Source organism: Bos mutus, chromosome X, assembly GCF_027580195.1.
Source record: "Bos mutus isolate GX-2022 chromosome X, NWIPB_WYAK_1.1, whole genome shotgun sequence".
NCBI classification, from domain to species: domain Eukaryota; kingdom Metazoa; phylum Chordata; class Mammalia; order Artiodactyla; family Bovidae; genus Bos; species Bos mutus.
Genome location: NC_091646.1, coordinates 30,097,336 through 30,124,055, shown reverse-complemented (window position 1 = coordinate 30,124,055; position 26,720 = coordinate 30,097,336). Strand labels below are relative to the sequence as shown.

General features: G+C 46.4%; 1 protein-coding gene across 4 annotated transcripts in view; it reads left to right on the top strand.

The window, feature by feature from the left end:
• Window positions 1-26,720, top strand: part of MAMLD1 (mastermind like domain containing 1) — a 117,587-nt gene that overhangs the window by 71,817 nt on the left and 19,050 nt on the right. For 2 of the 4 annotated variants that reach the window (XM_070365762.1, XM_070365764.1), the window contains exons 3-4: window positions 7,998-9,674; window positions 11,786-11,911. In XM_070365762.1, the coding sequence (XP_070221863.1) occupies window positions 7,998-9,674; window positions 11,786-11,911 (1,803 nt within the window). The remainder of the gene's footprint in view (window positions 1-7,997; window positions 9,675-11,785; window positions 11,912-26,720) is intronic. The other 2 variants (XM_070365763.1, XM_070365765.1) reach the window with 1 other exon arrangement.

Genomic DNA, 26,720 nt, shown 5'->3' with positions numbered 1-26,720 from the left:
AAAGAGCTAAGAGTACAGTAGCCGAGTGCTGTCCATCCTATTATTTTTAAGCCACGTGACAGCTAAGGAACTTAAAGAATGCCTTGCCCTTTCCTGTACTTAAATCTGACAGAATTACTTTATTGGCAGCATTTTAACAAACAAAAATCTCTTGTGTTTTTGCCAATAATTCAGCTTCAGTTTTCCAAGTGAGAAAAAGGTAATTATGAATGATGACAAGGAGACAGTTTTGAAGTTTCTGTTAATAATACATTCAGAATTGTTAACACTTTCAGTCTTCCCCTGGCCCAGTCAGTGCAGCTTCTTACAGTGAGGTGGACCAGAAAGGAAGCACTCTGTAGGAATGGTGCCTTAACCATCAGCACCCAGGCCACTACCTGTTAAAGCCTCACCACCACCATTAGCACCCCCACCAACACCACCTCCACCAAACACCAACACCTTCACCTCCACCAAACACCAACACTTTCACCTCTACCAAACACCAACACTACCATCTCCACCAAACACCAAGACCACCAACACCACCTCCACCAAACACCAACACCACCTCATTTACCAGCACCAATACCACCTCCATCACCAACACCATCACATTCACACACACACACACACACACACACACACACACACACAGGCAGGGGAAATTTTTCAGGCTGTCTGACATATTCTCTGGTGCCATAACAGACACTTTCCACACACAGTGAAAGAAAAGAATAGTTTCAGGTTGTCATTATTCTCAATACGTAAAACTGCTCTTATTGCTGTGCGCCTTGGAACTCTGGAACATCAGCACATGTCTGCGGCTGAAAGTCAGTAAAGATTCATTAGGAGAAAGGCCAATACCTCTGAGTGCTACACCTTTAAGAAAGATAAGTTTGGATGAGAGATCTTCCACTTCATAAAAGCCTTTACTGAGGATTTCCTTCCAATGGCAAATTCTTGTTGCATTTATGATGTGGTTGACAAGAGTTAGCCTTGCACACAGCTGTTCAGGAATGCCGCCAATGAGTAAAGGCAGGTCTGCCTCGAACGGCAAATGCTGCTGAGTAACTGTGTTACAGACTATTTTAGGACCACCAAGAAAGTGTTTGCGTTTTCAAGAGTGGAAAGACAGAGACTTATGTATTTGATATGAGCACCTTGCCAGACCCTACGCTCACGTTCCATCTCTAAGCTCACATGATTCTGATAACAGATTGGTGAGCGGCCTCACTCTCCCCATCTGGGTTGCAGAGCACTGCAGACATACCAGAGGCCACAGACTTGTACACTCAAACAAGCTTAATTTTATGCTCTATGAATTTTGCCTCATTTTGAGAAAAAGAGGACCTAAATCATTTCACAGTGTATACTTATAGTAAATCATCACATTGTGTGCTTTAAAAAAATTCTAATTGTACAACCTCAAGAATTAGAATTTTATTGTCGAGCATACCTCAATAAATCTGGAAAAAAAGAGGACCTAAAGCATGTGGAGGGTCTGTGCACTGACCCGAAACTCGTCATCCCATGTTCCCTCCCAGCCTCTGCTTTTATGACATCAGAGCTAAAACAGCCTGACTCGAAGATCTCTTCATTGAACTGCGTACATCTGCAGGCAGTTTGTGTATTTTAGAGCCAGGAGTTGGTGCCCAGCCACTAAAATGTGCTTATTCGGTAAGCATGTGACCTCCAGAATACACCAGATGAGTCAGGTGTCTCTGGATTCTTCCCGTGCCTACACAGCTGTTGAGTTTCCCATGCAGGAAAATTCCTTCCTGCCATGGTCTAAAGCCTGTCTCCATCTTATTTAGCCCATTGTTGGGGCAGAGGCAGAAGTGAAGTCCCCTTCTGCTTACGCTTCAAGACCTGCCTTCAACCTTGTCAAATCCATCCTGGTACTTGAAAGTGACTCCATCTTTATCTTCTCCCCCAAGTAGTCATCTTTGTCCCCCTGATGATGCTACTTGGGGAGGTGTTTGGAGGAGTCCAGGGCAGGGTTTCTTCCAGTGGAAAGAGGCCAACCTGGGAGTCAGAGAAACTGAACTGGTCCATGGGCACATCTCTTCCTGGCTCTGCACCTCATGAACCCTCATGTGAAAGGGAGGGGGTTGGCCAGGCATTAAGGGCCCAGCAGTCCTGACAGTGTAGGAGTGCAAGGCTCGGACTCGAGAAACACTTGGTCAATGATGGACTATTTGGAGGCTTCTTAGGGGGTGGTACAGGATGAATTATGAGCCCCTTAAATCCATATGCCTCTGTGAGTTTGAGGCCATTCTTAGAACTACCGATTTTTGCACCTGGTATGCCTGCACTACATAAAGGGAGAACACAGTTCTAGAAAATCCCCATCTGTGGGGGCTGCTGTTGAGATCACTCAGGTTGGGATGGCTGAGGGTTGCAGAAAGGGTGGTGGAGCCCAGAGTGGTGGGTGGTGGCAAGCAGCACCACTGGCTGTCAGGTCAGTGTCATCAGTGCCAGGCTGCTCATCTCCTTCCACTCTCAGCCTCATGTCCAGATCCTAGAGGATGTGACTTCATCTGCCAGAGAGCAAGCTGAGGCCCACACTGGAGGGCACTGTGGCAGCCTGGGGACCAGGGCCTGGGGAGTGACATCAGTGACAATAAGTGCTTCTGATGTGTACTCCTCAAGGATACTGTGAGGCACCCAGGGCAAGCAAACTGTGTACTCATTCTGCAGAAGAAATCGAGGCTCAGAGAAGGGGAGTGACTTGCCCATAGTCACACAGCAGATGGAGGTGGTAAGACTTCCATCAGGTCTGCTGGTGCCACTCCAGGGCTTGCTCCTCCAGCCCAGCCTGTCTCTGCCAAGCATGAAGCCTGCCAGCTCAGGGCAAGCCTGGGTGAGATTCTGGCTCCAAACCACCTCTTAGCAGAGATTCATTCCTGAGACAAACTGACTCCTCTAGAAGCCAATCAGCATTCAGGATTCCCTGCCATTCCCATCCACCCCGGGATTCTCCACAGCCTCAGGTCTTTATAGTTCTGAAAAGTCTTTCTGCTGAAAGTCCTGTTTGTGCTACAGAAATGTCAGTTTTAGTTTGTCGGGATTTAGTTCACCTCCTCTCTCTTCCTGCAAACCCTGTCCTGGTCCTGCCGCATCTTCCCTTATTCTATTCTGGGGCTGCCTCGCCCAGGCCCCACCATGTCATCTCTGTTCTGAGCAAGTCTACTTGGAACACTCTTGTCTCAAAGGCCTTGAAATCCAAGCTCGTTGGCCAGCATGAGGTTCCTGGCAACTCACTGGAAGCATATGTAACAGCACATGGAAGGTGTTGACGGTGGGTGGGTAGTCTTGTGAGAGAGCGAGCCTGAGAGAAGCAAAAGCAGACCGGCCTTGCTGAGCCGCAGGGGGCGCTAGTGAGGGAGGAAGGGGAGACTGCACCACCACAGGCGATTTCCAGCTTTGAGATGCTTTTGCTCAGGGCCTCTGGAGGGAAAAAAATGGTCTCTCTTGGACACGTACACCCTCCTACATTCTTAGTCAAAACGGATAGTGTATATTTTTGCTGGCCTTTTGTAGGTGTTCTTGTTAAACCACCAGCTACAGTGTCCAAAATTAAGTGTTTATAGCAGCCTGCCAGACTTCCTTGGAATGAGTTATATACATATATATATGTATATATATATATATGAAATAGTAATATATACATATATATGAAATATTCTTTCTTCTATTTATGCCTGTTTTCTGAGCCCAGACTGTACTCTTATAACCTAGACCTTTTTCCAAGATTTTGTTGCCTTTTTCTTTTTTTTGCCATTCCAGACTAAAATGTAGAAAGGGAAGAATTGCCATATGTCATTGTTCAGACAGAACAGAAATAATGTTGACTTCAGAGCTGAAGTTGGCCCCTATCAGAAGGGTTGCCTTTGTTTTCTCATTATTTAGGGGGTGGGGAAGGCATCACATGCTTTGAAATGCATTTTAATGAATGTTTATCAGGTCGTGAGGATCACATTGGTGGCTTTGTCTACCCGATTATGAAATGGGACTCTGCTGGTCCTGGTGGATGGAGATAAAGTCATTCCTTTCTAAAAGACGCCAGGGCACCATCCCTCACTTGCCCTTCCCCCCTCCACACCACAGGCCTCTGGGGGTCTAGTGCTAGTGTTAGCCCCTAGCTAGCTGTGGATCATGAGCAGATCATAACCCATTCTGTTTCATGTAAACAGGGAAGGTTGAGATGTGGTCTCTGGCAATCCTGCAGATGGCTACTGATTCCCTTATTGTTAAAAAAAATAAAGCCCTCCCAGTGAGAGGGCGGGGTCACGGGTAGTACAAGGCCCACCTGGAGGAAGTAGGGGCTGCCTGGCAACTGGGTCCACAGCTTGCTGTACGGAGTCCACAAAGACTGGAAAATGGCCATAGGTAAAGCTATTTAGAAGGGTTTGGAAGTTTGGTGGGGACCTGCTGCCCCCAACATGACGCTGAGAAGGGAAGTCATTCCAGGGTAGCAAGCTCTCTGTGGCACTTGATCAGAAGGGTGGCCACCTATTTCAGTCAAGCACCCCAGCCCAGACAGGCTGACCTCAGTGGCGGCAGCACCCAGGTGTCCAGGTGACCCAGCCATGATGTCAGCGTGGCACCAGCAGCAGGGAAAGCCAGGCCGATTTCTCGCAATAGAGATGAGTAAGCAGTCATGGGATCCTGATGGAGGAGACACTGAACTTGCAATAGATCGCCACGCTTCCCAGAGGCCTGGTGAGAGCAGATGCTGGTGTAGCCTGGCTAAGTACGTCTGTCCACACAGCCAACTTCCTTCAGCTTATTTAGGCTTGGCTGGGGATCTGGCCATCGAGCCAGGTTACTTTAGGCCAACCATTGAAAGCTCTCCCTATAAAATCTGAAAATGCAAAGCTGCAGCCATTAGCAAAGTGGAACTGAGTGGGGAATAGTGGCTTGGCAGCACTCAGTGAGTGCCTGAAAATTTGGGGGCACATACTCTCATTTCAGAGAGTTGGAGGCCCCTTTCCTTGCCAGTGGTTCCCACTATTAACTTTAGCATCTGGTGGTTGTGGCCTACCTTCCCTACCTCTTGCTCCTTTAATCCCAAAAGGATAATGGCCAACCCACAGTTAAATGAAATACCTTGAAACCTACAGTGTGAGCCAGGAAGTCCAGGCCCTTACAACTCACAGCCCCTGCCCTCCCTACTTTCCTTCCCATCCCCCCAACCCCATCCTTCCCCAACCTGGTCCTATGCAGACTTCCCTGGCATTCAACTTCCGTTGATTCCAAGACATTAAGAGCGTCATGTTGGGCATAGCTATTGCCAGCTCGGACTCCCAGCAGGGGATCCTATGTAAAGCCCACACTGAGTCATTCCTTACTGATCCATTTTAGACATTTCTATTTTCGATATATTGGATTTCCTTTTAAGTCTTCGGGCAAAAATATAAGAGACCAAATTTCAGTCTTAAACACAGTAGCTTGTCTGCAGCCCTTAACTTATTGAATGAATGGCCAGGAAGACACGAAACAGCTAGCTGGGTGCTAGGTCATTTGCGTTCATTGGCCATGCATTCATTCAGCTGCTACTGTTTACTGAGCACCTGCCGTGGGTCACGTCCATAGTAAGCACTCCTGAGTGGAGTGGAGGGCCTCTCGTGTGCCTCCTGCAGCCCACCCCAGCCCCTTCCCGCCCACCCCTGCTAGTCAGGCCTCATTAATCTGGTGATAGAGCTACCCCCGAAAGTGTCTTTGTTGGGGTTGCAGACTTCTTAAGAAGAAAGGCAGAGAAGTAAGCAAGTCCCCTCTCTCAGAGAGGGGGAGCCCACCCTGCAGGGATGGGGTGGTTGGCGTCCTGCTGTGGGGGAATGAAGACTGTGAGTCCAGAGGTAGCTGAGTGGTGGAGGCAGGCCCTGCATCTGCGGGCGCCCCTGGGGCCCTCTGGCCATGCTGCCCATCCCTGGGTCTCAGGGCCCCCGTCTTCAAAGGACAGGGTTGGATTCCCAGAGCACTTCCATATCTGCCCTCTCTAATGCCAGCCAGCAATTAATGAGGGTCCACTAAACGTCAGAGATTGTGTCCCACTTCCCATTATAGTCTGAGCAGCATCATGAGATGATAACTAAAAGGACACTGATTATATAAACAAACTCAGGACTCAGAGATTCTGTGTTGAGGCCAATGCATTGTCATGTCTGCCTTGACACCAGGGCTCTAGGCCATCCTGCCCCACCCATGCTCTAGGCTGGTGGTTATCAACTTGGCGGTCCACTGAGAATTAGCCAGGGAGCTGTGACAGAGCTTGGGGGCCTGGGCCTCAGCCTGGAGGAGACAGTGGTGGTAGAGCCAGGAAGCTGGGGGTTTCGAGGTGAATCCGATGGGCAGCAAGGCCCTGGATGTGCAGCCCCAGGGGACCTCTTTTGACGTCCACTCTGCTGTGAGAGTCATAACTACTGTCACGCTAGCGGGTGGCCCACACACACACGCCTTGGCCCTCCAGTGAGCCAAATGTGAGGGCATGTCTCAGGACCATCACTGGATGCCCCGGTGAGCCTGCCAAGTCAGAAAGAGGTTTCTTCATGGGAAAGGGCTTCAGGGGAAATGGAGCTGCGAGCATTGGCGTTTAGGTGGTTTCCACAGAATCCTGTGCTCCACCCCCTTCACTTTCACATGCAGGTCATGGTCACTCACAGGTCAGCTGTGGATGACCGTATGAGCCTTAAATGAGTAAGAAATACTGCATTACTAAGTGCTTTGCTGTATTCCTGGAGGCTAGACTTTTATGAATGGTAGGCAGCTCCCCCAAGTGCACATCACAGACTAGGGCCATTCCCTGTTGCTTCCTATTGCCCCAACCTGATGATGCATCTGCACACAGGCATTTCTTATTTAGATAGCTGCATATTTGGGGGGAGGGATTACAGTGAAAGTGTTAGTCGCTCAGTTGTGTCCAACTCTTTGCGACCCCATGGACTGCAGCCCGTCAGGCTTCTCTGTCCATGGGAATCTCCAGGAGAATACTGGAGTGGGTAGCCATTTCCTTCTCCAGGGGATCTTCCCAACCCAGAGATTGAACCCACATCTCCTGCATTGCAAGCAGATTCTTTACCATCTGAGCCACCTGGGAAGCTTTATACATTTGAGGGGGGATTACAAGTCATTCCCGTTAAAAACGATCGATATTTTTAAAAATACAGAGACTAGACTAAATGGAGTTGCCAGTCACCCTCGAGAGATGAGCACTCCACAGAGTTGCACGCATGCTCTTCCAGTGTGTGTCCTTGGAAGTGTTTGTGTATGCATATGTACAGATGCACAGAGCCTTGCTACAGTGACTGTTTTGCACGTTGTTATTCTCCAAAGAGTGTCTCTCAGACAGCTGCCCAAAAGAACATGCCAGGTCTACTTCATTCCTCCAAAGCCTGTGCTGTAGCCAGTTTTCTCACTGGAGCCTGATGCATGTAACCCAAGACAGGGAAACAACCTAAAAATGTTCAGTATGTATGTTCAGTGTGTACCTCATGGTTTGATTTTTAAAAATCAGGCTATCCATAAACAGGTGTGAATTGCAACTTGCTTAGCAATTTCTTCTTTGCCCTCCAACATCTGCCCGAAAACTCCTCCAAAAGGGCAGAGAAAATCCTATGCGTGACTTTCTGTACTGTTTGGTGCAGACAGCATAATGCTTCATTTGAAATCTAACAAGATAGGCTAAATGAAACAGCAACCAAAAAAGCATCATGGTTCTAAAAATAGACTGTATTATATAGTTTGCACAACTCTTTCTAAAACTGTTACAGAGGCAGCATAATGCTTTATCTGAAATCCAGCAAGATAGGCTAAATGAAACAACAAAAAAGCATCATGGTTCTAAAAATAGACTATATTGTATAGTTTTCACAACTGTAAGTCTTGAAACTGACACATCTGTTTTATCTTATAAGTTTCCTGTCCAATAGCATTAATGTGCCAAGCCTTTATAAACACTCTCTCTCTTTCTTTCTTTCTCTCCTCTTCCTTCCGTCTCCTCTTTTCTCTCCCAGGCACAGGGAACCACTAAGCGGAGACAGGAAGGAGAAGATTTCCAGCTTTCAGGCATGGGCGACGAGGGTTACCCTAATCAAATCAAGAGACCATGCCTTGAGGATGTCACCCTTTCGATGGGCCCGGGTGCCCATCCCAGCACAGCCTGTGCACAGCTGCAAGTTCCTGCGTTACCCATGAACCCTGGTTCTACAGCAATGGCAGCCCCTGGCCATCCGTTACTACTGGACAATAGCCCCAGGAACGGCAGTGTCATGGGCCCACCATTTGCAGGGCCACCGACAGCAGAAATGGGAGTGAAAGGCCCCTCTATTCCTTACTATGACAAAACCAACAGCGCACCGGCTGTGGATCAGGAACTTCAAGATCTGCTGGAGGAGCTCACAGAAATTCAAGAATCTTCTCAGAGTGAGCTCGATCTTGAGAAAATCCTGGGGACCAAGCCGGAAGAACCGCTGGTCTTACAACACCACCCACCGGCAACCTTAGGCGCGACTGCCAAGCCCACGGTTCAGATGCCACGCTTGGAGAGCCTCAGTTCCAGCAAGGACTTTGCTTCCAGTTGCAGCCTGGACACTGGGGTGTCGCTTCAGATCCCACCCTCCTCTGCGGGGTTCAGCTATGCAATTACGCCTGCCAGTAAGCAGATGGCCTCCCCAAGTTCCTCGACTGGGCAGGCCAAGAATCAGGCCCAGGTGACACTCTCAGCTGCCCTGCCGCCACTCCCAGTGTCTCAGTGGCATCATGCCCACCAGCTGAAAGCGCTGGCGGCCAGCAAGCAGGGCTCCAGTAAGAAGCAGCTGGACCCCACCACCAGTTGGTCTGGCCTGCCTTCTCCTGGCCTCTCCCCACCTTACCAGCCAGTGCCTGTGGTCTCACCACAGCCGCTGCCGCCCTTCAGCCCTCAGGGGCTCATGGTGTCCTGTATGTCATCGAGCAGCCTGCCGGGGACCACCCTCCAGGGCTCTCCCAATACCTTACTGTCCAGCCTGGCACCCAGCAGCAGCACCGTCCTTGGGCCAGCCAGGCCCTATGCGCCAGAGAAGTTCCCTAGCCCCACGCTCCAGCAGCCGCCACCATTCAGCACGCAGACCTCCATCCTTGCCAACCTGATGTCCTCTACCGTCAAACACCCTCAGGGGCACCTGATGTCTGCTCTGCCCACCAGCAACACGGGGCCCTTAACCCCCTATCGCCCAGAGACACTGTCCAGCCCAAGCCTGCCCCAGCAGTCCTTCACTGCACAGTGCCCCCTGATCCAGGGCCTCACCACCTCCGCTCATCCGCTCTGCCAGCCACAGCCACCAGCCAGTGCTATCTACAAGCCCAAAACCCTGAGCATGATCATGCAGCAGGACCTGAGCAGCCCCAGCCCAGGAGCCTCAGAGCCCTTTACTTTCGGCCACACCAAGCCCTTGTCACATTTCATGTCTGAGCCAGGCCCCCAGAAGATGCCATCAGTGCCCACCACATCTCGGCAGCCTGCCTTGCTCCACTACCTGCAGCAGCCCACACCACCACCGGCCTCTTCTGCCACGGCCTCATCCACGGCCACCTTGCAGCTGCAGCAGCAGCCGGATCTTTCTTCATTCCTCCTGCAGCACGTGACACAGCAACCACAGCGCTTTCAGCGGTCTCTGGCCTTGGGGGATTCCATGCCTTCTCTGCCCAGACAGGTAAGCCAATCTCATCTCTGGTTTTGTCCCTTGGTTTTGGAAATAAGAACTGTGTTTCATGCTATTGAGAGCCGGCTTTGGAGGCAAATTCAGGCTCTAGCTCTTTAGAGACTGGGCTTGACTCTGAAAAAGTCTATTTAAGTTGGCTTATTCTGCACAGTCAAAGCACAATATTAAGGAGGCCAAGGTTATAGTCTCACTTTCTGTGCAGGTCACTTAGCTTCCCTGGGAGAAAACTGCACCCAGAGGTGCTGCCAGGGGAAGGAACCAGGGCAGACAGGTCAGAATTGCACAGATCCACTTCCCCTGAACTGGGCCATGAGGCACGTTCCCTCACCCAGGACCAGTGAAGACTTCATAGGATGCAAGGAAATTGCTCTAAGCACTTGAATCTTGTCCCTGCTGGCATAAAGCTGCAAACTGGGCCTTCTAGAAGCGCCACAGTGAATGTCTGCTGGGCAGTGTGCTGTTTGTTGACCCCTGCACCAGATGCTGAGGCAGGTCCTAAATGAAAAGGTTGGAGATGTGTCAAGTAGTTATTCTTACATCCCCATTTTACAGATGAAGAAACTGAGGCTCAGAGCACTGAAACGACTTGCCCAGAGTCACACAGTTAGCAAGGGGCAGAGCAGGAACTTGAAGGCAGGCGGTCTTGCCCCAGAGCCCGTGCTTTTCTCAATACCCCTATGACTTCTCTTTCTTCTCCTGCAGTCTTTTCAATTACTCACTTCACCTACTTCTCACCAGGTGATATCTATCACAGTTTCCATTTTTCATGCTCTGATCTTTGTCTGTATTAGTTATCTATGGCCATGTAACAAATTGGCCTGAAACAACCACTTTTAAGCAGCACACGTGTACTATTTAATACTTCACAGTTTCTGTGGGCTGGGGATCCTGGCACGGCTTAGCAGGCCTTCTGGCCCCATGTCTCTCACAAGGCTGCGGTCATCTCAGGGCTCAACTGGGGAGGACTGGCTTCAAAACTCACTGCTGTGGTTGTTGGCAGGAAACAGTTCCTTATGGGTTGTTGGACTGAGGCCTCAGTTCTTCATGAGCTGTTGGCCCGAGGCCTCCCTTGATTCCTTGCCACATGGGCCTCTTCACAGAGCTTCTCCTAACATGATAGCCAGCTTCATCAGAGTGAGCAAGAGAGAATATGCCAGCAAGAGAGAATATGCCAGCTAGAGAGGTTGAGGGGAGGTTGCCAGTGAGTCAAAAGCCCCAGTCTGTATAACCTAGTCTGGAAAGTGACATTGCATCACGTGTGCAACATTCTGTTCATTAGACTTGAGCATGAAGTGGTGAATACTAGTGGGGAACCACAAGGTAGTGAGGGTACCAGGAGGCAGGGATCGATCAGTGGGAGCCACATCAGGTGTCTCCCTGCCCCGGCTCCAGTCTTCATGCTTCCTCTTTACCATTGCTCTCTTGATCTTTGTTCAAACTCATACACTTTGCCCAATAAACCATCTTAAACTCGTTGCCCCAATAAAACATCCATTTCTCTAAGCATAACCTTGCTATAAGACAGACCTGATCATGTTCACACTTGCTCAGAAAATTCTGGAGGCCCATCAGCTGGCTCCATCTATCTCCTTAGACCAGTGTCCTTCAGGTCTTTAAGTGCTTACAACTGGCTCACTCTGTGCTCTTGACCTTGACTCCCACCATTGCCTGTGTGTAGCCTTCCCTGCCCACCTTTCCTTTCCTGTCCCACTCTTACAGCTCCTAAGGCTCAGGCACCATTCCCCCTGCTAGAAAGCTTTCCACAAGCTTTCCCCCAGGACTTTGGTCTCCCACCCTGCCTGTTTCTTCTGTAGAAAAGCTGAGGAGGTGGCTGTAAAGTGCTAGGCTTGGGTATGTAGCAGCGTGAGGGATACTCCTTGGGAAGACTGACCTCTTTTCTGAGGGCTCTGGGTGACCATGGCCATGACAGTACCAGGAGGAGAGAGACCGTGTCTTTTTCATCCAGGTTTCATGAAGCCTCATGAGCCACGCGCTCCACACCAAGGATCAGTCTTTGGTTGGGTGCACCCGTGGGGGAGGCCAGGGTGAGCGGCCAGCCCTTGTCCACAGTTCAGGAGCACTTAGGTTTGATTTTGTTGTAGGCGTGTTGCCAACTGTTCTCGTGGACTTCCGTGGCTGGCTCGATGGAGCACCAGCTGAATCACCACTGGGACCCTTATCCTATCAGGCAGCATCCTCAGCCTGGAGCCGTGTCACCATCTAAGATTGTGAGCTTTTTTGGTTTCTTTTGTTTTCAGTGGGGAGTGTTTGTTGTCTGACTGTGTTGCCTCAGAGCCGGAGCAGCTGGCTCAGAGAGAGAATCCTTAATGTTCAGGGTCTTGAAAATCTACCCACCCCCCCCACAGCTGATTCCCTAGGTGGGGCTGGGGAAAGGCTTGGGAGAAGGAGCACGTGGCTGAGCTTCCCGAGGCCAGGAGGGACACCTGTGACCTCTGCCAAGCCCAAGGGGCTACAACCGCTGCCAGGGGCCGCATTCTGGGCCCCTGCTGCCTGGGGCTGAGTGTGCTACCCAGTTCTTCCCTCCTGCTTCTCTTTGTGGTCCTCAGAGGTAGAGGCTGTTAGCATTCCCTTTAAAGCTGAGAAAACTGAGGCACAGAGAAGTCCGCAGAGTTGCCCGCAGTCACACAGCCAGTCGGGGCCAGAGCAGGGAGTGTGGCTGTAGAGGCCACACTCATAACCCTGCATGCAGGGGCCTGGCCTATCCTGCCTGACCCTCCTCACTTCTGCCTCGTCCACAAAGCAGGTGTGATGGTAGGTTGTTCAAGGAGTAAATGTGTTCATTCAGTGCACCTAAAGTACTGCCAACAGATGCTTGCTGTCATTATGACTGTCTCCTAGGCCTGAGTCTCTAGATCTGGTTCTCTTTGTGGGGCTATGTTCCTTCTTGTGGCCTTTCCACATTGAATTAGAGTCCTAAGAATTCAGTGCTGGTCCCGTGATCAGGAGAAGCTGGGAGAAAGGAAGAGGTGAGTGTTTAGCATGGTCACCTGCAGGACGGACAGGAAGTCCATGCTTCTTGCTCCCACCATGGTGGACTTGGCCACGCTTTACTACCACCCAAACCAACACTCAGAAAACACTCTTGTCCTCCTCTTTGGCATTGACTAGCTCATCACACCTCTGTGGGTGGTAGCAGGAGGATTGGGCATTCATTTTTAGCCAGATCATAGTTGCCTTAAAGAGTAGTTTCTAAATGGAACATGAGAAAGCAATTCTCGAGTCAGCAGAAATGCCAAATCCAGTTGTTGATAGGAGCGCTTTCTTATTTGCAAACTAGTCTCGCTCAATTTGGGGGATTCCACTTTACCAGCTAAGTGATTGATCCAATTTCAATGAACTGCTTGCTTGCATTGGAGGTAAAAGGTAAATGCCATCTGGTGTCAGGGCAGTGGGTAAGCGTGGCAGAGGCACTGGAGATAGTCGGACTGAGGTTCCAGTCCAGACACCATCACTGTGTGGACAGTGTGCCAGGAGCAATGTCACTTAAGCCCTCTGAGCATCAGCTGAACCTGGGCAAATGGCTGGACTTCATTTTGATGGCCTTGGAAGATAAGAGATGCTGAACCAAGCATACTCGGGGTGCAGCCTGGCCCACACTCTGCAGCTCAGCAGGGCCAGCCCAGGCTCCCAGACTTGGGTCTCGGAGCCCTGGAATCAGATGTGTTTCTCAATTCAGAACTTTAGGGACTTAAGCAAGGTAATATGCTGCATATGCCAAATATCACACAACCCTGTGGTGGAATCTGGGGTAGCATTTTATTATTTTTGCAGAGAAATAAGAATATTTAACCGAGCCCGGGTCAAGTTTTGCTCCCAAATAAATTTTGGCACCAAATTTACAAAAACAGAATAAGCTTTCAGAGCTTTTGGCCTTGAAACTACAGATAAGGGATGTGGACCAATGATTTCTAAGGGAAGGACTTTGAAGTCGAGACACATAGCCCTGGTGTGTTGAATTTCAATGGCCCTAAATCTCCTCACTGCATTCCCCACCCTACTCCCAAGGCTGGGTGATTTCTGTTTTTAACTGAAGTGAAGCAAAATGAAATTTGCTTTAATAATTGCATGCCCCTTCTCACTGAAAACTATTGAAGATGCCTTAGGGCATTGTGAAAATCGGGGTTAGGACTTCAGTTTTAGCATCAAGCCACTGGAGGATGACACTAACATTTACTCAAAGATAAAACAGTTCTGTCCAAGAGATGGGAGTTGTGCTCTGGAAGACTCAGAGTGGCAAGAGGCAGCAGGAGCACCCTAGGTGCACATGGGCTTGCAGAGCTGGATGGGTAGCAACTCAGGGACGAGGGATGTAGATGTTGGCCATTTGGAATAATGCCTGAAATCTGATCTTGAGGCAGGCCAAGGCAACCGAGGGGAAGGGGGCAGCTGCAGAGAAATAGACCATAGAGGCCCGTGATATGGTTTATACAGATTTTGAGAGGGGACCCGAGCCTGCCTTGGCGAAGGCTAGACAAGCCCTTGCCTGGGTCTGTTATGGTTTCTGCCTTTAACTCCAAGCTGCACATCTCTGGGCCTCAGGGAGCAGTGAGCCCCCAAAAGTGGTGGAGGCCGTGGGCTCATGAGGAAAACTGCCATCCACCCTCCTAGAGGGCTAGGCCTGGGAGGGGGCTCTGAAATGGGACCTAGAGGAGGCTCTCTTGTCACCCTCACTTGTGGGTCCCTCTTGTTCTTAGAATGAGACAGCTCAGAGCCAGGAACATTGTGGCCTTGACCCCTGGGTCTTGGCAGGAGGTGAACCAGGGGCTGGGCTTGGAGCCTGGATGACTGGGATCCAAATCCTGGCTCTGCCACTTCTTTGTTTGGCCTGCTCTGTCCCCTTTCTGGGCTTCAGTCTCCCCATCTGTGAAATGGAGATGCTAGTATACCTATCGAATGGGGTTGCTGGGAGTGTTCAATGCAATGAGGTCAGCATGCTCGGCATGGGCCTGGCACATGATCATGCTCTGCCGAAGTTATCTCTGCTGTTGAAAGTTCTGGAAACTCAGAATACCTCTCTGGCTTCAGGGTTGGGAAGTGGCTTGCAGAGGAGGGGTGGGGAGTGCCCTCCCAGTGTGGGTGTCAGGGAAGACATTTACCAGGTGGCTGAGGAGCAGCCAAGGGGTGGACACAGACTGGTGACCCCACAAAGGGGAAGAGCAGCTTCCTGAGCACCCTGGCCAATGGGGAGGGGACAGTGCTGGCCCTTCTCCCTCCAAGCAGAGATGGCAGGAATGCTGGGAGCCAGGCAGCGGTGGCACCATCCCCACGTGGGTGCTGAGTAACAAAGGGACCACAGGATGACTTTAGGCGGGCAGAGGAGGAGTCAGGAGTGCCCGTTTCTGCCTGCACCAGCTGGACCCCAACCATGCCACCTGCCGCAGCCCAAGGGCCACCTGCAGCATCTAGATGCAGAGGGCCTGCTGCTGATAGGCTGACAGAATGGATGGGAAGGCGAGTAAGGGCCAGCTTTGCGCTGCAAATGACAATCTATCCCTTCACCCTGCGACCGCCCACTGAAAACCAAAATTATAAAACCAGGTTAGTTAGACTGAGAGAATTCCCTTCCCTTGTCAGAGTGACAGCGGCTCCATTTTCCACTGGAGGCAGGCGGTCAAGATGGCAGCAAGTGAGTCTGCTCCTAGCCTGTATGTCGTTCATGACCCTCTAAAAGCACGTGACCACTACCTTGCCAAAATACCCAATCCCCTTGGAATCAGATGTACCAAACATTGTCGAGGAAGGGCCTATGACCTTGAGCTTGAAGTCTTTTTTTCATCTGCTTCTGTTAATTCTGCCGTTTTGAGGCTAAGAGGCAGGGCAACACCCCCTGTGTTATGAGAAAAGTTTCTTTGCATTTGTCTCTTACTAATTCTGGTGAAAAGCATCACAGATTTTGCTTCAAAGGTTAATCCTGCTGAAATGCAAGAGGAAGGTGTCTGGGGGAAGCTTTGGCCTGCAGTGAGCAAGGAGCGGGGCAAGCAAGTCAGATTTCAAAGAGCCTCTGAATCAGAGCTGGGCCTCACCTTCCACGCACCTTCTCTACCAGAGATAAGAACATCTGACTAAATAAGCATCTTTATTTTGTATTTAAGCACGATTGTATGTACAAGCTTAGTGTTTCCTTTCTTTTTAAAAATTGGACAGCAAAGAACTGTTTAGTTTGGGGAAACACTTTTTAGCTGCTTATGAAGGAAATAAAATTAGATACAGTGTAATATAGATTTTGATAATTTAGGGACTGACATCTGCATGTTGAACAAATTTTAACTACTCTCGATTGCGAGGAAATGAAAGTCCATTTTGGAAAACAGTCAGAATTTGGTACTGATGTTATCAAAAATTGTATTGTTTTCTCAGTTTCTTTTTTGATTTCTAAGTACCATTAATGGTCCTCCACCTCACAGAACATGTCACAGGTCCTTTTATTTTAAAATTAATTTATTTATTTTAATTGGAGGCTAATTACTTTACATTATTGTAGTGGTTTTTGCCATACTTTTGACATGAATCAGCCATGGGTGTACATGTGTTCTCCATTCTGAAGCCCCCTCCCACCCCAACCCATCCCTCAGGGTTGTTACAGGTCACTGGCTTTGAGTGCCCTGTTTCATGCATTGAACTTGGACTGGTAATCTATTTCACATATGGTAATACACATGTTTCAATGCTATTCTCTCAAATCATCCCACCCTCGCCTTCTCCCACAGAGTCCAAAAGTCTCTTCTTTATATCTGTGTCTCTTTTGCTGTCTCACATACAGGGTCATCATTACCATCTTTCTAAATGCCATACATATGCATTAATATACTGTATTGGTGTTTTTCTTTTTGACTTACTTCACTCTGAATAATAGGTTCCAGCTTCATCCACCTCATTAGAACTGATTCATATGTGTTCTTTTTAATAGCTGAATAATATTCCATTGTGTATATGTACCACTGCTTTCTTATCCACTTGTCTGCCGATGGACATCTAGGTTGCTTCCATGTCCCAGCTATTGTAAACAGTGCTGCGATGAACATTGGGGTACACATGTTTCCTTCAATTCTGGTTTCCTCAGTGTGTATGCCCAGATGTGGGATTTCTGGGTCGTGTGGCAGGTCTATTTTCAGTTTTTAAGGAATCTCCACACTGTTCTCCATAGTGGCTGTACTAGTTTGCATTCCCACCAACAGTGTAAGAAGGTTTCCTTTTCTCCGCACCCTCTCCAGCATTTGTTTTTTATAGACTTTTTGATAGCAGCCATTCTGACTGGCGTGAAATGGTACCTCATTGTGGTTTTGATTTGCATTTCTCTGATAATGAGTGATGTTGAGCATCTTTTCATGTGTTACCCATCTGTATGTCTTCTTTGGAGAAATGTCTGTTTAGTTCTTTGGCCCATTTTTTGATTGGGTCATTTATTTTTCTGGAATTGAGCTGAATGAGCTGCTTGTATATTTTTGAGATTAATTCTTTATCATTTGCTTCATTTGCTATTATTTTCTCCCATTCTGAAGGCTGTCTTTTCACCTTGCTTATAGTTCCTTTTGTTATGCAAAAGCTTTTAAGTTTAATTAGTTCTCATTTGTTTATTTTTGCTTTTATTTCCAATATTCTTGGAGGTGGGTCATAGAGGATCCTGCTATGATTTATGTCAGAGAGTGTTTTGCCTATGTTTTCCTCTAGGAGTTTTATAGTTTCTGGTCTTACATTTAGATCTTTAATCCATTTTGAGTTTATTTTTGTGTATGGTGTTAGAAAGTGTTCTAGTTTCATTCTTGTACGAGTGGTTGACCAGTTTTCCCAGCACCACTTGTTAAAGAGATTGTCTTTTCTCCATTGTATATTCTTGCCTCCTTTGTTGAAGATAAAGTGTCCATAGGTGCGTGGATTTATCTCTGGGGTTTCTATTTTTGTTACATTGATCTATACTTCTGTCTTTGTGCCAGTACCATATTGCCTTGATGACTGAAGCTTTGTAATATAGTCTGAAGTCAGGCAGGTTGATTCTTCAAGTTCCATTCTTCTTTCTCAAGATTGCTTTGGCTACTCGAGGTTTTTTTGTATTTCCATACAAATTGTGAAATTATTTGTTCTAGTTCTGTGAAAAATACGGTTGGTAGCTTGATAGGGATTGCATTGAACCTATAGATTGCTTTCGGTAGTATACTCATTTTCACTATATTTATTCTTCTAATCCATGAACATGGTATATTTCTCCATCTGTTTGTGTCATCTTTGATTTCTTTCATCAGTGTTTTATAGTTTTCTATATATATAGGTCTTTTGTTTCTTTAGGTAGATTTATTCCTAGGTATTTTATACTTCTCATTTCAATGGTGAAAGGAATTGTTTCCTTAATTTCTCTTTCTGTTTTCTCAGTGTTAGTGTATAGGAGTGCAAGGGATTTCTGTGTGTTGATTTTATATCCTGCAACTTTACTATATTTATTGATTAGCTCTAGTAATTTTCTGGTGGAGTCTTTAGGGTTTTCTGTGTAGAGGATCATGTCATCTGCAAACAGTGAGAGTTTTACTTCTTTTCCAATTTGGATTCCTTTTATTTCTTTTTCTGCTCTGATTGCTGTGGCCAAAACTTCCAAAACTATGTTGAATAGTAGTGGATAGTGTGGGCACCCTTGTCTTGTTCCTGACTTTAGGGGAAATGCTTTCAATTTTTCTCCATTGAGGATAATGTTTGCTGTGGGTTTATCATATATGGCTTTTATTATGTTGAGGTATGTTCCTTCTATACCTGCTTTCTGGAGGGTTTTTATCATAAATGGATGTTGAATTTTGTCAAAGGCTTTCTCTGCATCTATTGAGATAATCATATGGCTTTTATCTTTCAATTTGTTAATGTGATGTATTACATTGATTGACTTTGAATATTGAAGAATCTTTGCATCCCTGGGATACAATCCACTTGGTTATGATGTATGATCTTTTTAATATGTTGTTGGATGCTGTTTGCTAGAATATTGTTGAGGATTTTTGCATCTATGTTCATCAGTGATATTGGCCTATAATTTTCTTTTTTTGTGGCATCTTTGTCTGGTTTTGGTATTAGGGTGATGGTGGCCTCATAGAATGAGTTTGGCAGTTTACCTTCCTCTGCAATTTTCTAGAAGAGTTTGAGTACGATAGGTATTAGCTCTTCTCTAAATTTTTGGTAGAATTTACCTGTGAAGCTGTCTGGTCCTGGGCTTTTGTTTGCTGGAAGATTTCTGATTACAGTTTCAATTTCCATGCTTGTGATGGTGTCTGTTAAGACTTTTTATTTCTTCCTGGTTCAGTTTTGAAAAGTTGTACTTCTCTAAGAACTCGTCCATTTCTTCCAAGTTGTCCACTTTATTGTCATACAGTTGCTGATAGTAGTCTTTTATGATCCTTTGTATTTCTGTGTTGTGTGTTGTGATTTCTCCATTTTAATTTCTAATTTTGTCGATTTGATTCTTCTCCCTTTTTTTCTTGATGAGTCTGGCTACTGGATTGTCTATTTTATTTATCTTCCCAAAGTACCAGCTTTTGGCTTTGTTGATTTTTGCTATGGTCTCCTTTGTTTCTTTTTCATTTATTTCTGCCCTAATTTTTTAGAGTTCTTTCCTTCTACTAACCTTCGGGTTCTTCATTTCTTCTTTTTCTAGTTGCTTTAGGTATAAAGTTAGGTTATTTATTTGATTTTTCTCTTGTTTCTTGAGGTAAGTTTGTATTGCTATGAACCTTCCCCTTAGCACTGCTTTTACTGAGTCCTATAGGTTTAGGTTGTTGTGTTTTCATTTTCATTTGTTTCTATGCGTATTTTGATTTCTTTTTTTATTTCTTCTGTGATTTGTTGGTTATTCAGAAGCATGTTGTTTAGCCTCCATGTTTGTATTTTTAATAGTTTTTTCTCCTGTAGTTGATGTCTAATCTTACCACATTGTGATCAGAAAAGACGCTTGGAATGATTTCAAGTTTTCTGAATTTACCAAGGCTAGATTATATGGCCCAGGATGTGATCTATCCTGGAGAAGGTTCCATGTGCACTTGAGAAAAAGGTGAAATTCATTGTTTTGGAGCGAAATGCCCTATAGATATCAATTAGGTATAATTGGTCCATTGTATCATTTAAAGTTTGTGTTTCCTTGCTAATTTTCTGTTTAGTTGATCTATCCATAGGTGTGAGTTGGGTATTAAAGTCTCCCACTATTAGTGTGTTACTGGTAATTTCCCCTTTCATACTTGTTAGCATTTGCCTTACATATTGCTGTGCTCCTATGTTGGGTGCATATATATTATAACTGTTAACATCTTGGATTGATCCTTTGATCATTATGTAGTGTCCTTCTTTGCCTTTTTTTATGGCCTTTATTTCAAAGTCTATTTTAGGTGATATGAGTATTGCTACTCCTGCTTTCTTTTGGTTTCCATTTGTATGAAATATCTTTTAAGTCTGTATGTGGCCTTTGGTTTGAGGTGGGTCTCTTGTAGACAGCATATATAGGGGTCTTGTTTTTGTATCCATTCATCCAGTCTTTGTCTTTTGGTTGGGGCATTCAACCCATTTACATTTAAGGTAATTATTGATAAGTATGATCCCATTGCCAAAAGCAGAAGTTTTAAATGTGCTGCCTATCAAATGCTAACCTTTTAAACATCAAGCTTCTTTTCTGTGGGAACCTGGAGAATGAGTGAGATGTCACGTTGCAATGAGGCATCATTACATTTTGCCCCTGGAGTAATCATTACTCAGTGAGGTCAACACCAGAATTTACAGGAATGCAAAAAGCGCCCCCCCCCAGTTCTGATGCCTCTTTTATGGTGATCAATAGCCTTAATTTTTAATTGCTTAACAATTGACTCATGAAAGCTAGAAAGGCAACCGTTTTCATAAACCTCCTGTGAGTTGCTGTTTGGCTTTTTGTTTGTTCGTTTTCTTTTAACATACCTGAAAAACAGTGAACTCAACTGAAGTCAGAATGCCCCAAATGAGGTGTTTTAAAAGTGAAGTATATAATTTTTTAATACTAAATTTCATTGAAATACCTGTGAATTTGTCACTGTAGAGCAAGGAAAGGAATCTGATTTCAGTTTTCAAAGAGTCATAAAGAGGACAGAAAGAAATCATTGGGTTGTCTTCCTTTAAACTGTAACTCCTTATGAATATCTATTAATACAAACCCAAAATATAGACCACCTCACAGAGAGGCTGTCCACTTCCACACCTAAAACAGATTTGAAAGTGAAGCACTCAGCTACTGTTATGACCACAAATGAAAAGTTTGCAAAATAGAAAAACTGTCTAGGGCAGATGGCAAGTCACAATGGATTTGCCCCATTCAGCTGTGGCCCTAATGCCTATAGCCAGCATTGTCACTGAGGGCAGGATGGTGCCAGAGGAGCATTGTGGGTCAGAGGTGTGACCCAGTGGGTGAGCAAAGGATGTGCCTAAGGGGCTCTGCTGAATCACTGTCCCTCCTTCCTGTGCCCTCCCCAGCTTCCCTCTCTCAAATCCATTAATGGTCCCACAGCCATTAATAGCTGTTTCCATCACCCCAGCTTTATGGAAACCTCTCCTGAGTCTGTTTGTACTTTGAACCTCTTCTGTCCTTTGGGAGTTGTCAAATCCCACAACCTGGGCCCACGGGGCAAAGTGACATTGTGTGTATGCTCCAGCCTGGCAGCTTAGAGTGTGAAGGGGGCACCAGATGGTGGAACACTGCCTGCAGAGAACCCAGCCTGCCCCTGCCCCACCCCAGCCCCAGAGAAAGAGTTTCTGCTGCTTCCAAAAGAGTCAGTCAGAAAAGTTTAGGTTTTGATTTGATCTTATGAATTATGCCCACAATGACAAGCACTGCTTTGTTGTTGAATGTGGGCTTACCTTGTTAGCCCCTCCCTTCCAAAGCAGTGAGGTTGTTGAAAGCTAAAAGCAATGTAAAGGTCTAAAGAGATCACATCTCCACCTCAGGCCCACGTGCATGGCCTGGGCTCCTGACTGCCAATGGAATAACAGCTTCTAAGACAGAGGGTGGCATTTCTCCATTTCTTGCATCCTTTGGTCCTTCTCCCAATGTTAACTGAGTTTCGTGTTAGGTTAGAAATTGAACCATGGCTCACACACAGCTGATAGACCTTGACTCAGTGATGGAATGCTAGATGCACAGGAAAAAGGGAAGTGGGCAGCCCAAGAGATGCACACAAAGGCCTGAGAGATGCATAACCCTACATCAGAAATTACTCCAACTCTTGCTTTGCTTTGGGGAGCTTTGGAGTTGAAGCTAAGCATGCAGGTTCTGTCTGACCTTTTGTTCCTGTCACATGCTACCATATTTGGCCAGTTTTGAGCAGAGGAATTGAGCAGAGTTGTGGTGGACCCAGAGTTCTGTACAGGTCCATATCTGGGTAGCATATGAAGACTATTTGCCAAGCCAGCCAATTCAGAAGGCCAGTAATTGAATGGAGAATACTCCTTATTTGCCATTTTGAGTACTGATCATTTATTTCCATGTGACAAGGCTTTGAAAGGTGTGGGAGGCCCCCAACCCTCCTTGAGTAGGAATAAGTAGGGGCAACTCCATGACATTTCCCTCTACCAGGCAACACTTTCAAAGCTGAGTGCTCAAAAATGCTAACAGGCAAAGCTCTCAAATACCATTTTCTAGTTTCATGTTGTCAAAAAACAAAATCCTGACACCCATTAGGGTGGCTATTATATCCGTTGTGGAAATGATCTTAGTGGACTTTCATTTTGATTTCTTTTTGTCATTTGACAGCTATATTGTTAGCTTCTTTTATTTTCTTGATTCACTTTTTATTTGGAAGTGTCTTTCTTAGTAGAATAATTACATCACAGAGATTCCTTCCTGTCACCCTCCAGAAAGATCTCCTGATCCCCACTCTTGCTGTATTTAGCTGTTAGAGTTTGAGATTGGTACAGATCAGAGGAGCAGAATGAGGTGGAAAAGGGCAGCCTCTGGCAATGGCCTTGACCCTGTCAATTCCCTCAGAACTCATAGAGATCCAGCATCTTACAGATCTGCTCTGCCTGGCTCTTTCCTCTGCCACCAATGGTCAGTATCACTCTTCCAAGCTCTATAGTTACCCCACCAATCGTATTGGACCAGGGATTGAGAAAGAGAATGAACCCTCCTCCTAGAGCCATCAGCATCCAAGTCAACAACACCTCTTACAGGCTTTTAATTTTTTTGTGTATGGCTATTACCTCTGAAATCAAAGTTCGACTTTCTGGTATGTTCTTGGACTTTTTAAGGGATTTAAAAATTTAGGAGTTCAGTGCCGATAATTGCTTTTAGGAGGTAGCACTGGTTATTTACTATAGATGAATTCCAGTTTGGATTGTCAAATATTTTCATCACAGAAACCCACAATGTACAATACATATTTGAGTTTGCATCAGAATTGATTTTGATCCAGGAATTCTTAATGCTGTTTAAGATAGATTATTGCTACTAAAATGTGGATCACATGCAACTAATGCAAAATAAAGTATTTAAAAGCTTGAGTACCACACTTGAGATGTGAGTGAAGCAATTTTGGCATCCGCATTCAGTGTGTTTGCTGGATCATGTTGTACAGACAGCCGAGGGATGCTGGAATTTTCTTTAGATAAACTAGTCTGTGGATAAAGAAAGATGACACAAGGCTGAGTCGGGTTCCACAGGCCCCAGGCTTTGTTGCTAGAGATAAGCTGTCCCCCAGGGCGTAATGCAAACCTCATAAAGGGCAGAGGGGCCAAGCTAGTGCTTAGGATATACTGAGTCGCAAGTCACAGGAAATGATAAAGGGGAACTGACTGAGTCCTATAAGTGCACGTCCAGCACTTGGGCAGACTTCAGTAGTGTCCCCAGAGATGCAGTTTTCTGCCTCCTGCCTCTCTGGCCTTCTGGAGCATTGGCTTCATCCTGAGGCCAGCTCCCCCTTGTGGGCACACGGGTAGCCCTCAGCAAGTCCAGGAGCTACACCCTCCCTCCTGCCCTCTTCCAGGGGAGCATAAGAGAGAGTTGCTTCTAGAAGCTTTGTCAGAAGAGCACAGAAGCATCTTTCCCAGAAAGCCCTTGGTACAGTCAGGCACAGTGGCCTGTGTTGGTCCCATATCCACTATGCTGCTTTGTGTAAGTGGCTCTCAATGGCTCTCCAACCCTGGGCAGAGCCATATTCCCAAAGCACTTGTTCAATGTAGGGCAAGTGAGGCTGCCTGAAGGGAAACTGCAGAGAATAGGAGGACTAGGTGCTGGCCAAGTCACTATATTTATACCCTCCCTCCTTCCCTTGCATGTGCCTCCTGAAATGCTCTGTCCTCCTGAAAATCTATGTTCTTCCTCCCCAAAGGGATTCAGTTTGGTCAGAGTGTAGCTTCTTGTGTTCCCGGGAACCCTGGCCATAACACTCACTTTGGCAAAGAAAAAGCAGAGGTATAGTAAAGGGGTAAAAAAAACAGTTCCCGTGTGAAAAGGGGGAGTTGGAAAGCAGCACATGGGAATCACTGGCCCAGCATCCACGTCACATCACGCTGGATAGAGTTAGCAAGGCTGGACCTCGGCTCAAGGGATCCTTGTTTCTCTGGCCCTCAGTCTCTTCTTCTGTATGCTGAGAGGGTTGGATTGAAGCAGTAGTTCTTTCTTGAGTGTCCTGAAGGGTTTGTGATAGTACAAAGTCCTGGGCTCTGATTTGTTAGGTCTGAGTGGGACCCAGGGGTATACATTTCTATCAGGTTGCCAGAGGCTGCTGCTGCTGCTGCTGCTGGCCCAAGCACCCCCACTTTGAGAACCTCTGGTGTAGATGAGTCCCACAGTCCCTTCTCATTCTGACATGAAACAAACACACTGATAGAGAGGCCTCAGCGTCCCTGGCAACTGCAGCCAAAGCTTTCACACTCCTCCTACCTGCACTCTGGGAAACCTGGTACCTTGGAACTAGGTATCTCCTTCCCAGGCACCCTGGGCCTCCTGTCTCCAGACAGCAGCCCACCTCCCCATTTTCCCATGCCCAGAGTCTGGAGATAAGCATTTGGGGGAAGGCAGTGGAAGCCCCTGCAGCTCACAGCACACCCCACCCAGCAGGGCCTAAAGAGCCAGTCTGAGTGAAGCCCCACATTTTCCCTCTGCTGTGGTATGTAAATCTAGTGAGACCTTGGGATGTCTGGCCCCGAGGAATACCTTAGTCTCTTGACTCCTAGCTCAGACTCTGTGCTCATGAACTCTGTATTGTGAAGCAAGCAGGTGGCTCCAAATCAGGGAATGAAATGCAAACTTTGTATATTCTTTATCCCCAATGTTCTAATTCTCTATTATTGAATATAAATTTATAATGAAATTAAACCAAACCCACAATTTCTTTATTTAGAGAAGGCAGATCATTTATTATAGATGAAGTATACAAACTTGACTAGAAATACACCCTGCAGATGTTGACTTTAAAGACTGTGCTTATATTTGATGTCACCAATGAATCCATTCTCCTTCTATGAGCACACATCAAAAAGGATATCTGGGGACTTCCCTGGTGGTCCAGTGGTTAAGAATCCACCTTGGGATACAGGAGATGCAGATTCCATCCCTGGTCAGGGAACTAGGATCCCACATGCCTCCAGGCAACTAAGCCCTCGAGTCATAACTGAAGAGCCCACACAGAAGTGAAGACCCAGGGCAGCCCCCTAAAAAGGATATCTGTCTGTCCAGGCATAGTAGTAGATTATGCTTGTGCTTACCTTTTCGATTCCCAGAGGTAGCTGCAAGGAGACAGAATAGGTCAGAAGAAAACAGAAGGTGAGGCCTTCAGTTAAAGGAAAGCAGAGAAGGATGCCCCCTCCCAGGCCAGTAGGAAAGAAGAAAACCTGATAGGTTGCTGTGTGATAGGGACAGCAGGAAGGCTGACTTGTCATTGGAATACCTACTTGTGTATCTATATGGTCAAAATCTTGGGGGAAAGAAGGCAGAGACCAAATCATGAACCCTGGGATGGTTGGCATTCCTGGCAAGAATTCACCAGGCTACCCTCGAAGTGTGCTGAACTGGGTCCTTATAGTATTGACCCTGTCCTCTTCAACAGCGACTGGAACATCTCTGGAAGGAGCTGGGTTTGACAGCAGAAAAAAAAAAGACCTAAATTCCAAAGCAACTTTTTTAACCTCTAAATGATGATACCTTTACATGAACTTGAGTTGTTTCCTTGACATAACACCATATTTTTTACTTACATGAGTCCTAGGGGTTTTTTGTTGTTTGTTTTAAAATCTATATGATACGTACAAATCTTTGATGGGAACTTTGTCTTTTTTTCAATATGTTTTAAGATCTTTTGATTACAAGAATAATATATTCTCTTTGTAGTAAACTTGGAAAATGCAGAAACGTGCAGCAACAACACAAACCCTATGAGATAGCAAAATATATAAATATAAAGGGACTTCCCTATAGCTCAGACAGTAAAGAATCTGCCTGCAATGCAGGAGACCAGGGTTCAATCCCTGAGTCAGGAAGATCCCCTGGAGAAGGAAATATCAACCTACTCCAGTATTCTTGCCAGGAGAATCCCATGGACAGAGGAGCCTGGTGGGCTACAGTCTATGGGGTTGCAAAGAGTTGGACACAACTAAGTGACTAACACACACACCATAAACATAAAAGTTATAAATAAGCCAGGGATGACCATTGCTAGCATGCTAGAATACAGTAGCTCATTATTTTTTTTTCTATGCCAAAATATATATATTTCACATGACTGGCATCAAGCTGCATATGTAACTTTTTCCTTTTATTGTGAAATATGGCATAGATACAGAAAAGTGTGCAAGGCCTAGATGAACAGTTGAAAGAAAAAGTGTGGTCAAAGCTAGGTTTTTCCAGAAGTTATGTACATATGTGAGAGTTGGACCACAAAGAAATCTGAGTGCCAAAGAATTGATGCTTTCAAACAGTGGCACTGGAGAAGACTCTTGAGAGTCCCTTGGACAGTAAGGATATCAAACCAGTCATTCCTAAAGGAAATCAACCCTGAGTATTCATTGGAAAGACTGATGCTGAAGGCTGAAGCT